The following is a 16,652-nucleotide window of genomic DNA, read 5'->3' as shown; positions in this document are numbered from 1 at the left end:
ACATCCTAAAGGAGAATTCCAGCAATTTTTCAAAACTTCTGTTTAATTAAATTGGTTTGGTGTAAAATGGTTCAATGTAGGGACACAGATTTCTTTACAGTGGTGCTGATAGTAACCAGGGGTCGCCACATCTACAACACAAAAACAGACATTTTATTTACCATCCAAACCCACCAGTAAACCAACACGTGTCATCTGACATTTTATATGTAATGTTGATGATGGTAAAAAAAGTCATAAATCTGAAGAAATAACTTTTCTTTGGGGACTATGTTGCCTCTCAAAGCCCTGCATGTCCCCCTCTACTACAAATGGACTTGTTTTAGAACCAAAATCTTCTGAAAACTATCATAAAACAATGTCTCAGACATCAGGCTGTGTATTTGTATCCATACAGTATAGTGACTTTCTGTGAGGACGCTTTTAGAGGTGGATGATGGTTCCTTCACCACCACTGTGAACAATTCTGACTCAGTAAGTTTCTCTAGAGTAGAGCATTTCACAGCAAACTACTCTGAATGACTTTGTTTACTTGATCTTAACAATTTAATTATGGAAAAACTTTGAATAATGAATGAGTTTCCCTTTAAGTACAAAGTAACAGAACTGTAATGGAACAAGAATTAGTAACCAAATGCTAATGCCTAGAATGTTAGTGAGTAAAAAGCAGATCTCCATCCTCCGTCCTATCACTTGGGTCGAAATATTGTAACTTGAAAATGCTCAAGAATGTATAAATGCATCTACAGTACACGAAACTGAGTAAATGTAACTGAGTAAATGAAAGCTAGGGCGTATAGAACCCATTAGTTAAGTAGTACAGCTCTAGAATGCTTAACTAAACTCCTTTTAGAACTCAACAGCCTACGCTACATAAGCATTCCAGAACCCCACGTTCTAGCTCGGCGTTCTAGAATTCTACAGACTTAGTACGAGTTTTAGTTGGAACACAAGTGCCTTTATTGGAACACAGCCTGAGTGGCGCACTTTCTGCTATTTAATAAAGCTGATTTGAATACGCTTCTCTTATTGGCTTATAACACTGGGTACGTCATTGCGTCAGCACCCAACCTCCGCCCCCCCGCGCCCTCTGTTTTCGGTTACGAAAGTGAATCACAGGTCAAAAATATAGACAAAATTATTGCTTATTGGGAGAAGTCACATGCCCGCAAAGCAAAACACTAGATTATAGCCAAAAAGGGCACAATTTGTGACTGACGTTTTGTCTGTGTTCCCAAAATCACTGGCAAAATCACTCGTAAAACCACCATTAATACTGTGTTGAGATAATAGTAATAATATTACAGGCCTACTGATGATTATAATTGTGTGAAACTATAATTATTAGTTGTTAGTGACATAATTTTCATACATAAAAATCTTTAGAATAGTCAAAGTTTGAGAATATGACACTACCAATGGAAATAATCATAATCACATAGTATGGGTTCTGATCATATTCCTTCTTGTTCAGATAAAAAAGAAAGCAAAATCTTAAATTTTACAAATCTGTCCACTTGGAGGCAACAGTTTTATAACCTGTGGACACTTGATGGTTTAAGTAAGGCAGAAAATAACATTGGTATATATTTTAAATTAGTATTTTTTATTGGATACAAAAAAAACAAAAACAAGAATGACTGCAAAACAGAGAGATTTTTTCACATAAAACATGTAATAAGTGAAAGCCCTTTTGAGTAAAACATTTATGTGAGTCTTTTGGCTCAGTTCATAGGCTGTTTATTTTCCTAATCCCTCATTAGACTCATTAGAGGCCTGGAATTGAGACTAGAGACAGCTATCCAGTAAACAGCAGCATGTAATTATAAAGGTTTTGAGCTAATGCATTCTTTCCAGCGCAGAATTGTTCATGTCCTGTATCACTGGCTGAGGAATACAACTGTTTCAAGGAAAATTACTTAAATGCATCAGAAAGTTCAGAGTTAGGACCTGGCAGTGGAATCCCAGCGCTGTATTTTCTGCTACCGCCACCTACTGCAGGCTGCGTGTAATGACTGGTGATTTAATCTGGTGATTTAACTTACTGATTAGATTTGACTAACTTAATGTCTGTCAGGAGAAAGAACATTATTGAGATTGTACTTTAAAAACAGCCTGTCAGAGCTGAAGGGGAATGAACATGAAGACCCTTTGATACACTGTATGGACAAAAGTTTTGGGACACCCACAGGAGCTTTCATGACATCCCATTCTAAATCCATAGGCATTAATAGGGAGTTTCAGCTATAACAGCTTCCACTCTTCTGGGAAGCTTTCTACAAGATTTTAAAGAGTGTTTGTGGGAAATTTTGCCCATTCATCCAGAAGAGCATTTGTGAGGTCAGACACCGATGTCGGACGAGAGGGCCCGGCTTGTAATCTCTGTTGTAGTTCATCCCAAAGGTGTCTTATGGGGTTGAGGTCAGGGCTCTGTGTGGCCCAGTCAAGTTCTTCCACACCAAACTCACCCAGCCATGACTTTATGGACCTTGCTTTGTGCACTGGGGCTCAGTCATGCTGGAACAGAAAATGGTCTTCCCCAAGTTGTTCCCACAAAGCTGGAAGCATAGAATCGTTCAAAATGTCTTGGTTTGCTGAAGCATTAAGATTTCCCTTCGCTGAAACAAAGGGGTCTAGGCCAACCCCTGAAAACAACCCCATAGCATTATCCCTCCTCCACCAAACTTTACCCCTGGCACAGTGCAGTCAGGCAGGTAACAGGTAATTCTCCTGGCATTCTACTGCCCGTGTTTGTCTATTGAGACTGCAAGGCTATGTGATTAATTTTATCCACCTGTTAGCAATGGGTGTGGCTGAAACACCTGAACTCAGTAATTAGGAGGGGTGTCTCAAGACTTTTGCCTGTATAGTATATCATCCCATCAGAAAAACACAAAATGCTATTAGTGACTATTTTACACCATCAGGAACCAATAGAAATGTTTTCTGTGAGTTTTTTCAGTAGGGGATGTGAAGGCCAGTGAATGAGTAGCTTTTTCAAAACAGAGTGGCAGCAACTGACCAACTTAACTCGCCACCATTAGCCTGGACCCTCAGCCTCACTCCTGGATAATCTCTCTGTGCTGTGTATGCAAAGACATTACGGTTTTCCCATTCTTTAATTTTTTGTATGGAGCTATGATCTTCCTTGAAATAAATAATAAAAACAGAAAAAATAAATGACTACAACGGTGCAGGTGTCGGTTACCTGCTTTCTTCAATGCCCTACTGTCGACTCCTAGCAACTCTCCTCCTGGTTATATATATTCCACCACTTTCGACTGTTTTTTTGTACTGCTTGTTGCTTTATTATTTATTGATTTATTTTTTGGTTTGTTATTAATTGTTTTTGTTCAGTTTGTGTTCTCGACATGTAAAAAAAGAATGTGTACATATTCTTGATATCAGATCTCTAAGCATACATCAAGCAGGTAGAGGCGTATGGATTCATATTCATAAACTGATTTGAAATGGTAGTTCCATGATTCAAGACAGCAAAAAATAAGGAGTGGATAAAATGCCTTATGTTAATATGTTAATATCTCCACTATCAATTTATTAGACCATTAAACATTATAAAAGTTATTTCAAATAAAAGCTCTGCATTGTAGTGTCCTGATATAAGCACACTTTTCACAGTAACAGTATCACACTTTAGCACATAAAAATAAAAAAATTAAATAGATAAATTCTATAAGATAATAGGTGACCTGCAGGCCATTTGGTCAAATTCTGAAGCAGAGTAGTTGCCCTTAAAAGGGAATTCCAACAATTTTTCAAAATTTCTGCATATTTCAATCACTGAAATGTAAACAAAGTCATTCAGAGTGGTTTGATGTAAAATCAATAATTGTAGAGAGGCTTAACAACGATTTCTTTACAGTGGTGCTGATAGGACCCAGGGGTCATGGTATCTACAAAGCAAATATAGCCATTTTATTTACTGTCCAGAATGACCTGTGAACCTACACATGTCTTCTGAGTTTTTATATGTAATGTTGATGATAGTAAAATAGTAGTAGATCAGTTTTCTTTGCTTCGCAGTGCCCTCCATGTACATCTCCGCAAGATTTTTTAATTTGGATATTAAAAAATACATTTTATCTCAAAACCAAACAGTGTTGTAGGACTCAGTGAATGCATCCATTATGCTCAGTTAATGTACCCATATACATTTCATGTAATACCTTTCTATGAAGGACCTTTTAGAGGCATAAAATGCTTGCATTATGCTGAAATTTTGAAAAATCTGTGAAATTCTCCTTTTAGTTTCTCAGACATCACCCCTACTGTGAACAATACTGAGTCAGTAAGTTTCTCTAGAGCGGAGCATTTCACACCAAACCACCCTGAAGCATAAAAAAGCTGAGCTGAAACTGAGATTGCATCAGTTTTACGGCTATATGTGTAGAGCAAAAGATTACTACTTCTCTGGCATGAGGTATAGCCAATGTTAAAGCAAGGGCTGTTAAATTACAGAAATGTTTGATTCAACTCCAATTATTGACAAAAATAGATGTCAATTCCATGCAATAATTTTGATTGTAAAAGCCAAGACGTAGGCTGCCTCTAAAACCGCATACTGCCATAGTAAATAGTACAGGTATAATAGTGCACCACCAGTAGACGTCCATTCATTAGCGTACTATGTGCAGTATTATGCAGTATTGTGCAGTAGTATGTGGTTTTGGGCGCAGCTACAGAGAAGGACATCTGGCAAACATAATGAGTACAATATTAATTATGTTGACCTTAGCAAATTTGGAGCTAAATGCAAGCTAAATTAATTTAGCTGACCGACGGGGAGTGGCCTGTACCTGATTCTGCTCTATCAGCTCCTTCAGGTGGGTGTGTTTACACTGGCAATTTTGCTTTATTGTAAGCCAAATATTATCATGTTTGAACATTTTACATTTTACTTTGTATTCCACTTTGTCTAAAGTAAAACACGTCCAAGGTTGAAGTCGACCTCATGACTGAAATCTAGTAGTCGATTATTTTTGGGACTCTGAGCACTAATTAAAGCACAACTGGTAACATACAGCTTCTTTTCTTCTCTTTTTTTATTCATTTTGCAGAACTGTTATGTGTGATGTTATTATACTGCAAATCCTTTATTTGAGAGGAAAAATGAATAATTAATCAGTAATAAGAGGCAAATGTGAGTTTCTGTCTCTTTCTTGATCCCAGTTTAACCCTTTAAACTCTAAGAGTCCATATGTGGGTCCAGCTCCTCACTAGAGAACCTTTATATTACAACCCTATTTTCAAAAAAGACTGGGATGCTGCAAAATGTAAATAGTGCTGCTGGCATCAAATTCAAAATGGGCATATATTTTTCAGAAAACAACAAAATTTTTCAACAAAAAAAGTTTCATCATTTAACATGTTGTACTATTTTCAATTTAATACAGGATTTCAATGATTTGCACATCATTGCATTCTGTTTTTATTGACATTTTGCAAAGTGGCCCAACTTTTTTGGAAACAGGTTGTAGTTTCATAGTCAAATAACAAGCTTTAGGATAGTGGTTGGCCCAGGATTCCAGGTATTCATTTTGATAGTGGCTATATATCCAATGGCGCTGCATACAAGACTAATACACAAACGAAAACTTCCAAAAAGTTAAAGCCCACAATATCTTTGTCACTTTACGCACAGCAAATGACCCAGAGGTCATTCGCCCTGTGTGACTCAAAGCTCTCGCCATAAAAGAATAACGGCTAACATGAGCAAACATTGCCGCATGTGCCAGGTGTTTGACCGCTGAGTCAGAAACCTTCTCTTCTCCTCTCTTCTGATCCATTACTGACATGGCACGGCTGGACCAAGGCTAACCAAACACTGACCAAAAAACCTTGACCAGCAGCCTTGCAGATTCAGAGCAGAGAAGAGCACTAACAGCACCTAAAGGGAATGTGACTGCAATTATTTTCATCAGCCGAGGCCTAAATCAGGGTTATAAAGCACCTTTTTACAGTAACATACAACATACTTTAAAGCAAAATATCATGACCCATGCATTGCAAAAAGGGCTGTACATCATTTTCACATGAACACATTACATCAACACAGTTCTGTCTTTCAAGTTACATTAATTGTGTTTGTGTAATATGTTTCATTCATTTGAATCAAGAAAATCCAGTGCAGGCTGTGAAACTGCCCTCTAGTGAGTGAATGAAGGACATAAACCGCACAAAAAAATGGGAAGAATTAAACTGAATGAATCTCCTCCCACTTGAACTTTGGAAACGGTGTGGGTTGAGGACGTCCAGCATGCGTAAACTTCTTCATACCTGTCCCGTGAGCTGTGCTTCGTGGGTGAGTAGCACCTCTTTACCTTTTTCATTATCCATTATAATGACTCTGATAAGGCTAAACTATAGATAAGCAGGGGCCTACTTGTGTTTTCACCATGTTTTTGGCATAGCTGAGTTCGTTTAGATGTGTGATAAAAGCTGAGGAGACGTGAGAATGATTTGAGTCAAAGGTTTGTGTCATTTACATCAACATCTTACAGCGCAGGCTTTTAAGTTGTTATTCAGTATACTATGAAGTATCTGATAACTTCTATGAAACTAATATATAAGTTGTGTAGTTGTGACACTGAGGAACTGAAGGAGTTTTAAAGTGTCTATTTGTTGGGGTTTCTAACAAGTGGACAGTTGTGTGAATTCCTTCATTATTTTTGAAAGTCATCATTTTTGCTGTATATATACTGAAGTTTCAGAAGTTTGGAATCACTGTTCAAATATTTGGAATTTTTAATAATATGGACCCAGTTTGGTTGTAGTAAAGTGTATGAAATGATTCAAAAGTGAGTGGAGATCAAATCTCGGGGCAGATAACTGATCATTTTGTTCATTTCTTGTTTGCAGAATTCTTGAAATATTGAATAGACTTTTTAAAATAGGCAAATAGTTTACAACACTTGTAGTATTTGTGTCCACATTAATACTGTGTATAAAATAACAAAAAAAAAATGAATATGGCATGTGATTCCAAGCGTTCATTGATGGTTGTGTGTGAAAGTTTTGGTACCCCTGGTCAAATTGCTCAATCAAGCTGATCTTCTATGTGGAAATAAGTACAGATCCTTTACCGAGAAAAAAAGTACAGAAATATCGTAGGTATATTTTGTAGAGAATCAACAAGCTGTAATTTGACCAGGGGTATTCAAACTTTTGCATACATCTGTACATACATTTACACATACGTAAAACATATAAAGCTGAAATTTAATGACTGCCTGATTTAAGTGAGTCAGTTATTAAAAGTTCCATTATTGTGCTGCCTTGCTTTCTGGATAAACAGCTGGGCCATAAAGTACAAAAAAGAAGGAAATGTAATAACATACTGGTAGCTGTTACTTTGACATTGAGATTTTTGTGAGCTTATGTATAAAGTGAACAGGCTGAAACCTGCCTGACTGATAGCCCAGGATCAGTTAGAACAAGCACAGAGCATGTCATATAAAGGTATTAAACCTTAGGATGATGCATCTTGATAAAACTCTGAACAAATCAATGAGGCAAATTCAAGCTGTTACACATGCTGTACTTACTGTGCTTTCCTGTGTAATATTGACAGACTCTGGTGGCTCAGGTTCAAGAAATGTTGTGGCTGTGGGTGGCGCTGTGCCTCATGTGGCAAGGTAACAAGCTCTCTTGTTATGAAAAAAATTAAAAACTATTTACATGAGCTAAAATAGTTTCATTTTATTGTGATGTTTTGCTTAAATTGGTTTACATATACAGAATGTAATGAAAATAAGTTAATACGTCCTCTACACTTTTCACCATGTTTTATTTTTCCACAATAAGTTAAGCTCAGCAAAAAAAAACAACAAAAAAAAACAGTAACTGTGCATGAAAAGTGTGTTCTCTGTAGAAGATGTCTTCATATTTTCATTAAATAAGTATCTGGACCCGGGTGTCCAAACTTTTGCACACTTGAATGCAAAACAATCCATACATTTATGGTACATGCTTTATACACAGGTTTGTAGCTATTCACACACAGACACACAGATACAGACACAGACACAGACACACACACACACACACACTCCTTCTAGGTTGGGGCTGGAGCCTATCCCAGTAGTCATTGGGCAGAGGGCAGGAAACACCCTGGACAATAATAATAATAACTTTATCTACTTAAACTTAAAGATTCTGTTCAAAGTGCTTCTTTTATATTTAAATACAACAGTACAGCTTAATAAAACTGTAAAGAAGCTATAAAACATAGTTAGATATTTGAATAATATCATAACTCTATGTGTTAATATCATAGTAGTTTGATAAACAGTCATATGCAAAAGTTTGGGTGCTCCTGGTCAAATGATGTTTTGTTGATTTTCTAAGTGTAAATAAGTGAACACATCCCCTATATATGTGTTCACACACTACTATATATATTAGAATCTCTAGGCACCTCACGATTCGATTACGATTCAGAGGGCTGCAATGCGATTATAAAACGATTATCGATGTTTTTTTTGCTATACAGGATTTCTATTTTCCTACTGTCTAAGGACTTGGTAGTTTTAAAGCAAAGTATTTGTAATTATTCATAATGCATTTACTTCCAATATCTTTTATTAATAAATCAAATGGAAGTGATGTGGCAAGTGAACTTGAAGACTCGCATTCACTGCTGTTTGGAGCACATGAGACGCTGCTGCCACTCATCTGCGATAAAATGCGCTGTTAGGGTGTGATAAAGCGACAGAATCCAGACGCTCGCGGTGTAAAAGGGCGAAAGGTGTTTTAATGGAGTTAGGCAAAACAAGCAGGGGTCAAAGCCAAACAGCAAATACAAAACACAACGATGATGATATCACAGTGTGAACGAAACCAAGGGGCAAGATCAAAGGGCGAGTCGAAAAACAGTCCAGAAGATCAAAAAACACAGAACACCAAAATCACAGGCAACAGTATCCAAAAAAGGGCAAGGCAAAAAGTCAGAGTCGAGAAAGCAAAACAAAAGGTCAAATACACAGCAGACAAATGATCAGAAATACCGCTCAGTAAGTTCGTAAAGAACCAATACCTCGCACTGAACGTCACTAACGCCCGGGCTTATAAACGATCCTATCCTGATCATATGATCTAAAACACAGGTGCAAATAGTTAATACTCAGGAGAACGAGAGCGCTGATAGGAGCGCGAGATATTGTCAGAAGTCATGTGATCCCCTGAGGATTGTGGGTATTGGAGTCCGTCGCATTCTCCGAGTCAGAGGGAAGTAGCCCAGTCATGTGATCCTCCTGAGAGTTCTGGGTAATGAAGTCCATATCGTCCCGTGATACTGGCAAATACGTGACACAGGGTGACATAAGATCCAGTGGTAATAGATGTCCATGCAGCACGTTACAGCTATTCTACTCGTTTTCTTTAGTGATTTTATAACTTCGGTTTTGGTCTCGTTGTAGAGAGTGGTGGGATCTCTGTGTCAGTAAAATATCTTTGAGATGGGACGTGTGCAACATAGCGCGAAAGCCCTGGCTCTCAACGGCTGAGAACTGACCTGCAGACTGCAGGTAACTTAGCAACGAAGTCTCGCCTGGCTAGCATCGAACGAAAAGGCACAGATTTAAGACGAACATTTGGAGATGAACGGACTTATTCGCATTCATAAGCAGCGCAGTTGGTTTCCTGGTACGTTTAATCTGCAACGAGAGACTGTCAAACACTGAAAGTCGCAAAGATGAAGTCGCTTCTCTTTCGAATTTTCCCGGTCCACCTTAAACGGTGCCGCATTTACATTCGGCGCCTCAGGCAGAATTTAAGGTGGAACGGGAAAATTCAAACAAGAAGCTGGAGAATGAGAAGCGACTTTAGCCTCATAAAACAGTCGAACGATGAGAGACATTTTACAAGTAACTGGTCTACTTACATTGTTTAGCCTAAACTAGGACATTATCACATACTGAGACATGCTGGACATTAAATTTTGCGGCTCCCAGTGTGGTTTGTTGTTTGTGTTGTGACTCCTGATCTAACCTGGCTTTAATGCAGAGGGAGCCGATCGGATTTCTCACTCATCCGTGTGTGTTTTTGTTATGTGCCGCCACAGACTGTCCGGGCGCTGCACTTTCCCACTTCCAAGTTCTGCCTTTTGCGTTCCGTCAACGTTGCGTTAGAAATTAAATATTTAGAAAATCGATTTTTAACGTTTGTGAATCGATTCAGAATCATTCACGTCCGCATCGCGATGCATCTAAGAATCGATTTTTTCCCTCACCCCTAATGGGTGTGTATGTGTGTGTGTATATATATATATATATATATATATATATATATATATATATATATTTATATATATATATTTATATATGTGTGTGTGTGTGTGTGTGTATATATATATATATATATATATACAACCCCATTTTTCACAAAAGTTGGGATGCTGTGCAGAATGTAAATAAAAATAAAATGCAATGATCTGCAAATCATGTAAACTATAATTTTAAAGGAAAATACTACAAAGACAGCATGTCAAATGTTGAAACTGAGAAATGACAAAACACACACACAGACACACACATATGGATATATATATATATATCCATTTTTGAAGTTTTCCAGTTTTTGACATAATTTGAAAATACCTGCTGCCTTTCACATTGTATGTAAATTTCATGATGAATTGACTAAAAGAAATGACCCATAATTGCTTGGAAAAGAGTCTGGTTCCATTGACTTACATTAAAAGTAGGTTAAGTTACCATTTTGGAGATACAAGGTTTTCTTCAACAACAGCGATATATATATATATATATATATATATATATATATATATATATATATATATATATATATATATATATGTATATGTGTGTGTGTGTGTGTGTGTGTGTACACACGCATTTATGTTCTGTGTTTATGCAGGTGCAAGCAGCTTCATGATCCATAGTACTCTGGAAGGCCTGTGTCTGGAGGACTCTGGCAGACATGCTGGAGTTCAGTTAAGAAGATGCAGTTTGGACTCACAGCTCCAGCAGTGGATCTGGACAGAGACGTGGTTCCTCATGAATGTGGGTACACAGAAATGCCTGTCTGCCCTCCGTGATGCCCCCGTCCAGACCGTCGAATGTGATGGTGAAGACCACCTGAAGTGGCAGTGTGTGAACCGCAGGCTGATCAGTGTGAGCCGTCCTGTGGAGCTTACCGGGGACAGAGGAGTGCTGACTCTGACCAACAGCGGAAAGAATTACATGTGGAAGTCTATGGATGAAGGCGACATCTGCCAGGACAGGCTGAGTGAGTCTGAGATGTGACAGTTTCTCACGTATTTGATGTAGTATGTAAACATATGGACTGTATAGACTGGGGAGTGAATGGTATGCTTTGAAACTGTAACATGTTTTGCATACTACATGAAACGCTTTTATTTAAAAAATTGGGTTTTAAGTGAAGTGGACCTTTTAAAGTTTCAAAAAGACAAGACAAATTTTGCAATCCTAAATCACTGACCCTTTGACCTCATGCCTCCTATATCCACATGGATGGTGAATGTGGCTGATTTTAGAAAGGAAGGCAATCTAAAATAGTTCATACTATGATGTTATAATCCTTAAGAGAATTATGGATTTAGGCCAGACAGTTAGTAAGTAGGACAGAAGGGTCAGATAAAACAATGACTGAAGAACGAATAACAGAATAATACCTTATTAAGCTCTAGCTAGAAGCTGCCCTTAATCCTGAACCACACTGCACTAACCAACAGCAAACCCCTCTACAACTAGGTCTCTACTCAAAACAACCTGACCTGAGAATGTGACACTTAAGAAGGGGGCTGTTTGAATTCAGTCAAGTCAAAATCTCAATATATATATTCAGTGAAGAAAGTTGCTGACTCTGTTGGACTGAATGGAAATGTGCGGCACTATTAAGGTCATACAGTGATTTATTGTTTTAAATACATGACTCATTTTTGCATTACGTTCTTTTTTTTGTGTCGGCCCCACAGGATCCAGAAGGCAGAGTGAAGGCGACGGGTTTGAGCATACAGAGGATGATAGAGCCCAAACGGGCCCCCCCATGACCCCAGAACAGAGAGAGTATCTCATGTGGTTATATCGTTCTGAAGACCGTGAGTATTCCACTTGGCCTGATCATTTAAAACAGTGTATTAATAAACAAATAATAATAATAATTATTATTATTATTACTACTCCCACTACTACTAATAATAATTATTATTATTATTAGTAGTAGTAGTAGTAGTAGTAGAAGTAGTAGTAGTAGGAGGAGGAGGAGTAGGAGTATTAAAAACTATTCTGTGGGTCTCTCATTTACCATTTTTCATGGAAACCACTGTCAATGGTTAAAAGTATGTATCTGGGTCCAGCCTATTAAAGTAAAGTAGTTGAGGAGGTGGCGGGGCTTATGCAGAGGGCAGTATGATCAGAAATGCATATGAAAAATGCATTTCTGACAGTTTAGGTATATATCACAATATATATATATATATAATTTTCTGATCCACCTTAAATTGAGCAGCAGTTACATTCTGGCACTGGTACAGGCGCCTGAATGTAACTGCTGCACCATCTAAGGTGGAACAGGAAGTATGAAAAAGAACAGTCCTGTACACTCATACCTCCGATGGTCAGATGCTGCTGAAATTGGGAGAATATTGCATTTATGCTATCTGTGCCAGTTTGTTGCAGCCCCAAGACTTCAACCTTGTCTGATGCAGCTAATAAGAGTCTAGCGGCTTTATAGGTGGTACTAAAGGAAGTGCTGCAATTGTTCTAGTGTGCATGTTAGGCTATGGCTGTTGTTGTTAGTATTATTTGTAATGTGACTGAAACAACTCTGACTCAGATTTCCGCTAACCAGGATAACGTTAATGCGGTTTATACTATTTGTACATCCTGTTATATGTGCTTATTTGTGGCATATCAGTATAACAGTATAACTCATACCTGAGCACAGATTTCAACCAATATACCCGTTCATTCGTTACTGTGGTCATTGCTAAGTAATGTCCCTTATTACTTCTAGGGGTTGGAATTTCTGTAGCTGGTTTTGTTAGAGGATGGTTATCGCCAAATCAAACTGATCAAAACCAATCTGTGCAGTATATAATCGGCAGTTCGGCAGAATCAAGACACTAGTAAGACATAAAATATGGAAAATCAAATCAATTCTTTGTTTCAGAGTTGAAATCATATCAATCCTGAAAGTTTGTGTATCGTTATACCTTTATGAAAAACATAACCCTCAGATACCAATTGAAATACACTGTATTATAATACAGCTTTAGGACAAGGGTGTTTGACTACAGTCCAACTGCTAATTAGCAAGCAATCCATGACCTGAATGAGGAAGATAAAATACTAAACTCAGTCAGGCCATTGACTTCCAGGAGATGGGTTTGGCACTGCTTGTTTACAGCATAATGCGTAATAGGCATGACGACCATGCTGGATCATTACACTTGTTGCTTTTTCTGCCCAAATTTGCTCCATGGAAATGAATAAAAGTAACATCTATAGTTAAATCATGAAAACATCCAGAAACACAATACTGAGAGGGAGACAAAGCACATCTGGCAAAGGTTTACATGGCCCTTGCCTATCATTAAAACAGTCATACCAACCCTACCCATGACTCATAATCCAAAGATAACAGGCCATGCATTACCATTAGCAAAAATGAAAGTCATCATAAAGTTGCCATAAACGGTGGCGTCTGAACATTTTATCTGTATTCACACGCTTATATAACTTCATTTCCCATTGTGAAGTGCTTTTACACATATTCAGGCAATTTTTCCCTTGGGGTTCACTTACAGTTGAGGCCAAATGTTTACATACACTTAGGCTAAAGAGATTCAAACTCAATTTTTTCTCAATTTCACACATTTCTTTTGGCAAGTCAGTTAGGGCTTCTACTTTGTTCACTTCAGAGGTTATTTCAAGATGTTTATTGCAGCATTAAATTCATTATATTGGATTTCCAGTGGGTCAAAAGTTTACACACACCAAGTTGACTCTCTTTAAACAGCCTGGAAGATTCCAGAAACTGATATAATGACTTTTAGAAGCTTCTGATTGGTTATTTGTCATAATTAGGAGTTTATTAGGAGTGCCTCTGTGGCTGTATCTAAGGGCCTTTGCAGGTGATCACCAGGACAAAGACCTAGCCCTTTGGAGGAGCGTTCTTTGGTCAGATGAAACAAACTTTTTGGCCATAATGATCAGTACTATGCATGAAGGAATAAGGGTGAGGCTTTTAATCCAAAAAACGACATCCCAACTGTGAAGCATGGCGATGGCAGCATCATGTTGTGAGGGGAGTCTTGGAGTCTTACTTGTGCACTTCAAAAAATAGATGGCATCATGAGGAATGAGGATGAGCCAGAAAGTTAAACACAACGGTCTTCCAGCAAGACAGTGATCCTAAGCAGTCCTCCAAAGTTGTGACAAAATGGCTTAAAGACAACAAAGTGAACGTATTGGAAAAGTGTGTCCAAGCAAACCTGAGCAAGTTACACTAGCTCTGTCAGGAGGAACGGGAAAAATTCTGGCAAAGCATTGTGAGCAACTGGTAAAAAAGCTACCCTAAAGTATTTGCTTTGAGCCAAGCCATTAAAAGGTAATGCCACCAAATACTAAAAAAGAGTATGTAAACTTTTGACCCACTGAAAATCTGATATAAATCTATATTCTATCTATTGTTTTTAAAATGACCTATTGTGGAAATACTGTACATACAGTAATTGGCTTAAAACAGGAAATGTATAGTTGTGAAAAATGAGTTTGAATGTCTTTTGGCCCAGTTTTTCATGACATGGGTATTAAAGAAACAGCTACCACAGAAATGCTACCATTGCTAACAGTGAATGGAAACTGGTGGGGATTAGCATGGGTCCATTTGCATAGTAATGAGTGGCACCCAACAGTTTTTAAAGTTAGCATTCGGTTTATAGAATGATAGCCAATGTTCAGCATGCTAACAACAAATGGTGTCCCTTTTTTTACAGCAACACCATGGATTTTGGCAATGCTGGCCTTGTCTTTCGTGGCTCTGCTGTTGGGTTCTGCATTCCTGGTCATGGGCATGATGGGCAGCAGGTCAGTATTCCAATTAAAAACTTAATGATGTTACAACAGGCTAACACTAAATACTGGGTTTTTAAGGAAGGCAGTAAGTCTGAGTGGCTTTCCAGGGTCAAAAGGTGCATAAAATCGGTCCTTTTCTGACCTTCACTGTCTTGTCTACTGCAGAAACAGGAAGAAGATAGCCCAGTACAAAGCTGCTGCTGCAGCTTCTCCCTCCGCTAAACTTGAGATGGAGGAGCTTCAGGTCATCACTCACGCCAAGGATGACATGAACTCTCACACTGCCCCAAAGCAGGACAATCACACAGACAACACTGAGCCAATGGGGGGCGCCAGTGAGACAGAAGCACCGAAGCCTGGAGAGATCATAGTCACCTGGAAGGATGGAAACGTCTCAAATCTATACTCTGATTCTCCAGAGGATGGAGAGGAGGAGAAGATAAATGAGTGATACATGAACTACATTGGAAATCAGACTGATTTCTGACAGGAGATATTAAAATGTACATATTTTAAAATGTTCAACAGACATAAAGCAGTGCTCCCATGCAAAATTGAACAATACATTCTGTTTCATTTCTGGAATATATTGTCAACATAGTCCAAAACACTAGCCAGTATATGACTAGCAACGTAGCTTTGAATAGTTTAAAGGAAAAAATAATGTAATAATCATATAAAATCATAATATTTTTAATAAAACACAAAATGTTTATTTAATTTCAGAAAATATGTGTTTCAGTAGTGGCTGTTCTTAATGTTCCACACCGATTTTCGGGATTTTCCGCTTTCGGGACACATTTACTTCAAAACAGGGATCTCACTGCTCAACATGTGGCCATGAGGGACAGGGATGCAGTCTCACAACACACACTAACACTCCACCACCACATCAGTGTCACTGCAGTGCTGAGATTGATCCACCACCCAAATAATACCTGCTCTGTGGTGATCCTGTGGGGGTCCTGACCACCGAAGAACAGGGTGAAAGGGGGCTAACAAAGTATGCAGAGAAACCGATGGACTACAGTCTGTAATTGTACAACTACAACTATATACAACTGCGACTATATGGTAAGTGGAGATGATGGACAGTAAGTGTAGAAACAAGGATATGTAATGAGGTGTTCTAGTAAAAATTTTTTTTAAAAATTATATATATATATATATATATATATATATATATATATATATATATATATATATATATATATATATAATTATTAGACACTCCTACCTTGTTAGTCCACCTTGTAGATGTAAAGTCAGAGATGATAGCTCATCTGTTTTTGCACAGTTTGTGTTGGTCATCCTCTAGTCCTTCATCAGTGGTCACAGGACACTGTTGGCTGGATATTTTTGGTTGGTGGACTCCTATTCTCAGTCCAGAAGTGACACTGAGGTGTTTAAAAACTCCAGCAGCACTGCTGTGTCTGATCCACTCAGACCAGCGCAACACACACTAACACACCACCACCACGTCAGTGTTACTGCAGTGATTCTTAGTGCTGAGAATGATCCACCACCCAAATAGTACAGTAGACTGTGGACAAAATATACTCTGCAACATTT

General features: G+C 38.1%; 1 protein-coding gene across 1 annotated transcript; it reads left to right on the top strand.

Moving 5' to 3' along the window:
- Positions 1–6,219: 6,219 nt before the first annotated feature.
- On the top strand, positions 6,220–15,800 carry si:cabz01068815.1 (solute carrier family 51 subunit beta). The gene is made up of 6 exons (XM_036586435.1): positions 6,220–6,322; positions 7,592–7,655; positions 10,897–11,268; positions 11,978–12,100; positions 15,002–15,092; positions 15,246–15,800. The coding sequence occupies exons 1-6, from the start codon at positions 6,224–6,226 to the stop codon at positions 15,529–15,531; spliced, it is 1,035 nt and encodes a 344-aa protein (XP_036442328.1). The 5' UTR covers positions 6,220–6,223; the 3' UTR covers positions 15,532–15,800.
- The last annotated feature ends 852 nt before the right edge of the window (positions 15,801–16,652 follow it).

This window comes from Colossoma macropomum, unplaced genomic scaffold (genome assembly GCF_904425465.1).
Source record: "Colossoma macropomum unplaced genomic scaffold, Colossoma_macropomum, whole genome shotgun sequence".
NCBI classification, from domain to species: Eukaryota; Metazoa; Chordata; class Actinopteri; order Characiformes; family Serrasalmidae; genus Colossoma; species Colossoma macropomum.
Note: the sequence above shows the minus strand (reverse complement) of the source record. Positions and strands in the feature narration are given on the sequence as shown.